We start from the raw sequence: 5,723 nt of genomic DNA, 5'->3' as shown, positions 1-5,723 counted from the left end.
TGAGTTGTGTTTTGGGTTTTCCTTTGATATCAGACACATTTTTAGAAGTGTCGGTACTACATAGATTTATGAGTTGGGGAGTAAAAGTAACATGTTCAAGATCTTTGATTGTCAGAGGCCGAGTTCATATCGAAATGAACCTTTTTAAAGGCTTTCTGTAAGAGTCACTTGGATGACTCGGATCATCAATATCAATCATATCCTACGAGAGCTTAAATGGTGAAGTGTCTGAATCACTCATTAGGCTATTTTCTCATAATATACAAGAGAACCTGAGAATTTTTAACAATTTTTTTGCGTGCTAGCAAATTGGGTAACATATGCCTACTTGAAGTTGACAAAGGAGGTGATGTTTGCTCGATATGAGGCACGAGAACCATGTAGAGTGAAGGCGCAATGGTATGGGGAAATGGATGCTTTTAACATTGCTTTCAAATTTTTTCCCAACTTGAAATCCTGACATTGAATGTGATAAAGTAAGCTAAATATGTCAAAATTTGCACATTAGACAGAGTTAGACTATTTCCCTGTTCCTTTTTTCCTCTTTGTTTGATTTATTGCAATAATTCACTTTAGTTTTGAGTAAGCAGATCCATGCATGTGTGGGCCTTTATTATTATTATTTTCTTAAGTTTATATAATGCTGCTATTTTTTTACTATTTTTACTAGGCTATGCTATTGTTTTTGAAAATTCAGGCTTCATTTGCTCGTCACATGTCTAAACAAGGATTTGATACATGGATTGTTGAAGTGAGAGGTGCTGGACTGAGCATGCGTAGTTGTGAACCCAATGAAGCCATTCATTCTTCTGATAAGCGTGCCATATCGAATTTTGATTCTACAGATGAAGTAAACTCGACTGGTTATTTATCTGTGGGTGTACATTCAGCCGTGAACATCACGCCAGAAATAAACTCAACAATCTCCAAGGTGAATGGTAACCAGGTAGAGGTGATTTCTGGGGATGAATCACGGTTAGTTGCTAAGCTTACTTCTACTTTTATGAATTTAGCTGGAAGGCTTTCAGGTTATTTAAATGAAGGTCAACTAAGGACCATCTCTGAGAAATTCCTTGAGCAGATCTCGAAACTCTTGGAAGATGCGAGATTAGCTGAACGGTTTAATGAGATTGCAGCTAAAATTTCTAGTTTGATTGAAGCAAGGCAGAATTCTGCTGTTGCTGGCCAGCTCAGTGAACTGAGCCAGCGTCTTATCAAAACAGTTGAGGAAGGCCAAAAATCTGTTTCTCCGCAGCTGTTTGACTTGCAAGAGCGCCTTTCATCCACCATAGAAGATTTTCAGAAACAGCTTGATCTCATTGTTACATATGATTGGGATTTTGATAACTATTTAGAGGAGGATTTGACTGCTGCGGTGAGGTGACTTCCTGTTGTTTTAATGAAAATTAATGATAATCTGATCTAAAGTTCTCTACAATTTTAAATGATGCCTAACGAGTATCTCAACCTCATTTAAACTGTAGATGGAATACATAAGAGAACATAGTATGGTAAAAGATAGCAAATTGCTGTCAATCGGTCATTCGATGGGTGGTATCTTGCTATATGCTCTGTTATCAAAATGCGGTAAGATGCTTTCATTTTGTGAACATTGGAATATGGTGAATTCACATTACAGTTAATCATTATTACTTTTTGATTTAATGCCTATTGATGTTTTTTCAAAGAATATTTTCCTTAAATCTATCATTAACACCATTTGTCAGCAGCATTCATTACTTAGCTGTATATGTCTTCACTTTATCGTTCTTATTATTTGCCTGCAGAATCTCTTGGTTGGTTGTTTTAGATGCTAATTTAGGAGTTTCACTTATATTTTTACATATCTGTTCAAGTTCATGTAGATATTTGTAAGAAAACAAAAAAACAAAAATACAAAATCAACTGGACTATTGTGTAGCCTTTGAAATTTATAGTTTGATTGATGGATGGGGGCCTGAGGCTTAGCTGATTAAATAAGAAACATTGAATATTTGTCATCACTCGTGCTACACCTCATCTTCAACATCTCATGTTCACTAAAAGCTTTCTGCGGCCATATTTTTTTTATGCTCGTTTTCTTTCTGCTGCCCTAACGTGTCATTTTAATCCTTCAGCTTCACAAGGAAGTAAATGTGGTTTAGCAGCTATTGTTACTTTAGCAGCATCGGTTGACTACACTACCTCAAAATCTTCGCTGAAATTGTTGTTGCCTCTTGTAAGTATAGTAAAATCCTGTATTGATACCGATGCGGTTTAGGAGGCTGCTCTGTTGTGAACTAACGTCGGTCAAATTTTTGGTACAGGCGGACCCAGCGCAGGCTCTCAATGTCCCAGTTCTTCCTTTAGGAGCACTAATGACTGCTGCGTATCCCCTTTCATCTCGCCCACCATATGTTTTGTCATGGATTAATAGTCAGGTTTCTGCACAAGACATGATGCTTCCAGAGCTATATGAGAAGCTTGTTTTGAATAATTTCTGTGAGTATATTGTCCAAGGAGGTTTTTGTTGAGACTTTTGTGATGTGTTGAGTTTTTTGAGCAAAAAATTGATGGTTTCTTGAAAACATTGTGAATTTATAACTATGTAGATATTTAATGGAGATTGATATTAGTGAGTTTTTTTCTACTAAAAATAATAGTTAGATGAAATGTAGGAAATTGTCTTAAATATGAGAGCATAGTTGGAGGCTGCACAATTGTATCGCAAAACTTGAGGATTTTTAAAAGTTTTGGTTTATGGGAGAATGCATACAGAGTTTATTTGAAGAATCTTATATTAATTAGCATTCAATACAAATCATATGGTGCCGAAGCGACCATGGAACCTGCGTGAAATGGATCATCAGGGCATATTATGGTGGTCTATGCAATAACTATTGCAATCTGAACAGAAATTGCTTATTTTGTTGCCCTTTTTCTATAAATTTCACCCAGTCCTGCTACGTTCTAGTGCAAAAAACTTCTTGCAGAGTTGTGCCAGTCTCTACCCCTTAGTTTCATAAGTTTATTATGATTTGCAGGTACTATACCCGCCAAGGTTATCCTGCAGCTAACATCAGCATTTCGGGAGGGAGGACTGCGCAGTCGAGCAGGCACTTTCTCTTACAAGGACTTTCTGCACAAATGTGATGTCCCTGTTCTTGCACTTGCAGGGGACCAAGATCTCATCTGCCCTCCTGAAGCTGTATATGGTGCAGTTCATAGGAACTTTTTACTCCAGTAACTTTTACAATCTAGATCTGTTTTTTTATCTATCTTCACTTTCAATCTGAATTTACAGAAACGGTGAAGCTCATTCCTGAGTCAAAGGTTTCTTACAAAGTATTTGGCAAACAGGAGGGCCCACACTATGCCCATTATGATTTGGTCGGAGGGCGACTGGTATGTAATACCCCTTAAACTGTTCTCTGTTGTGCCACTCTTATCTTATGTGCTCATGTCTGTTCAACATTTGCAGGCCACTAATGAAGTCTATCCGTGCATTATAGAGTTCCTTTGTCGTCATGATGAGTTGGAGGAATCTTCTGAACATTCAGACTGATTGAGGTATTTTCCCGAAAGGTTAAGACTTATTAATTGCAGGAAGAAATAGTAATAATTATAATAATACTTGCAGTTTTTCTTAAACTCGTTTTTCTAGGCAAATTATGTAGCTTTATTTTTTTCTTATTATTTGTGATACCGTCCCAAATTATTATATTTTGTAATTTTTTCATATTAATCACCCAAAACATTAAATATAACGTTTTAACTGTCTGGACTTTAAATATAATACCTTAACCACCCAAAACTTTCATTCCAACCCTTCATGAGTGGGTTTGGAGGGTGGTAATGAAAAAAATGATTAAGAGATTATATTTAATATTTTAGATGTTTGGCATGTAAAATCTCTATATTGTTCTGCTAATTTTAATGTGTTTACTTTGATACTGCCGATGGAGGACTCTAATGGTGTTAGACATGCAGTACGAACTAACAGAAATTTGTACCACTCAATTCCGATATTTTTACTCATCTAACCCTTAAAAGTTTTTTATTTACACTTAAATATTTTGACATTACATAAAAATTACTGCTATTAATAACCTTTTAAAAGTGAATTGTCCCTTTTTATGTATAAGTTTTAACACCAAAGTGCTACAACCTAAATATCAAATTTTAGGTAAATACATAAGAATTGTGTGGTATGTATGATATAGAAATTATTGCATGTCCTGATGCATCTGAACTCTAGTCAGATCCTGTCACGTGTACAGATAGACCCCCAATTTAATTTATGGGTGGGTCTGCTTGTACAAGTGGTAAGTCCTGAATAGAGTTCTGATGCAAAGCTGTATCAGGACTCCTGATGCAATATTTTTCCCATTTTCTTTATGCGCAAATCGCAATCTGGGACTAGTGGTAAATTTAATTTGTGTGAATTTTTTTCTTATATTTTTGCAGAGAACGACTTGCGGGGCATTTTATTACCTTATCCATATATGCGAGGAGGTATTGGCTTTTTAATTCTGCTTGCCTCTTTATAGTTGTATTATTATTCTAGAATTTTTAGTAGTATATCATTATAATTTATTTTTATTTATTAAAATATTATATCATTATAACTTATTGTATTTATTAAAGCACATCATTGGATCGATGTGCATAGGAATAATATATTATATGAGTACATCACTCCTTTTATTGAAAATGGAATTGCCGTATTTGGACATAATATTGATTCATTCTGCGGTTGGGTGCAATCAAATTGAAATGTACAGTGTAATGTAATTTTGATTCGCTAATGAAGGTATTAGGTCATATTGCTGAAATTATATGTTTTTTAAAGTAGAAAATTTTATATAAAATTGATTAGTGAAGTGACCAAGTCAAGCCAACTATGCGTTGGTACGAGCTTGGGTTTGATGTATTGCTTGTGAGTTGAGCTCAACATGCTGTCAAGATTGAGCCAACCTTGGCTCGACTCAGTAGCACTTTTTAAAAAATATTAATATAAATCAGATTAAAATTAAAATTTAATAATTTAATATATATTATTTGCTAATATTAAAATTATGCCTTTCTCACATCAATTGATTTCTCACTATTTCTCTTATTTTTAATTCTTGTTGCATTTCATTATAGGGATCTCCGATCTCTTTGAAATTTACGGGCTACTTGATAGCCAATTTAAATTTAATTTAATTTAAATTTTATCAAAAAAAAAACTTTTAAATTTAATTTTTTTATAGTTCTTCTCAATTTATTTTACATTTTAGATTTATCAAATCCTAATATTGGCAGTATTTTAAAAAATTCTTTTATCAAGCTGCTGCTATGAAATTTTCCATATGACCACTTACATTTCTGTATATCTCTCGTTCCCCCGCCCTGTGCATTTACAAAATAACCGATATCATCTCTATTATCGATTCCCGTTTAAAGTTGAGGTGCATTTTCTATTTCTGTGACGTCCAATATGTCTCCTATTTGACTCTAAAATTTCATATTCAACCCCTCTTTTCTCATGTCTAAAAATAAGATATTGAATATTTAAAGCTAAAATAACATACCGCGGAAGCTTCCGGCGTGTCTTCAATTTGTTGAATTTCAGGCGTGATAACATATTCAAATGAATGCGTTAAAGTTTTTTATATTCTATTACTTCAGCATCATATGCTTCAAATGTAAAAAAACAAGAAGATAAGACAAAAAGGAAAAATATTACATCATTACTACGC

General features: G+C 34.2%; 1 protein-coding gene across 1 annotated transcript; it reads left to right on the top strand.

Annotated features, from left to right (window-relative positions):
• Window positions 1-703: 703 nt before the first annotated feature.
• On the top strand, window positions 704-4,572 carry LOC110036921. Its single transcript, XM_020741481.1, has 8 exons — window positions 704-1,375; window positions 1,485-1,587; window positions 2,118-2,218; window positions 2,307-2,481; window positions 3,024-3,194; window positions 3,284-3,384; window positions 3,461-3,549; window positions 4,447-4,572. Exons 1-7 carry the CDS (start codon window positions 716-718, stop codon window positions 3,542-3,544), a joined length of 1,395 nt encoding a protein of 464 aa, XP_020597140.1. The 5' UTR covers window positions 704-715; the 3' UTR covers window positions 3,545-3,549; window positions 4,447-4,572.
• Window positions 4,573-5,723: the final 1,151 nt, after the last annotated feature.

This window comes from Phalaenopsis equestris, unplaced genomic scaffold (assembly GCF_001263595.1).
Source record: "Phalaenopsis equestris unplaced genomic scaffold, ASM126359v1 Scaffold212615, whole genome shotgun sequence".
In the NCBI taxonomy this organism is placed as follows: domain Eukaryota; kingdom Viridiplantae; phylum Streptophyta; class Magnoliopsida; order Asparagales; family Orchidaceae; genus Phalaenopsis; species Phalaenopsis equestris.
Note: the sequence above shows the minus strand (reverse complement) of the source record. Positions and strands in the feature narration are given on the sequence as shown.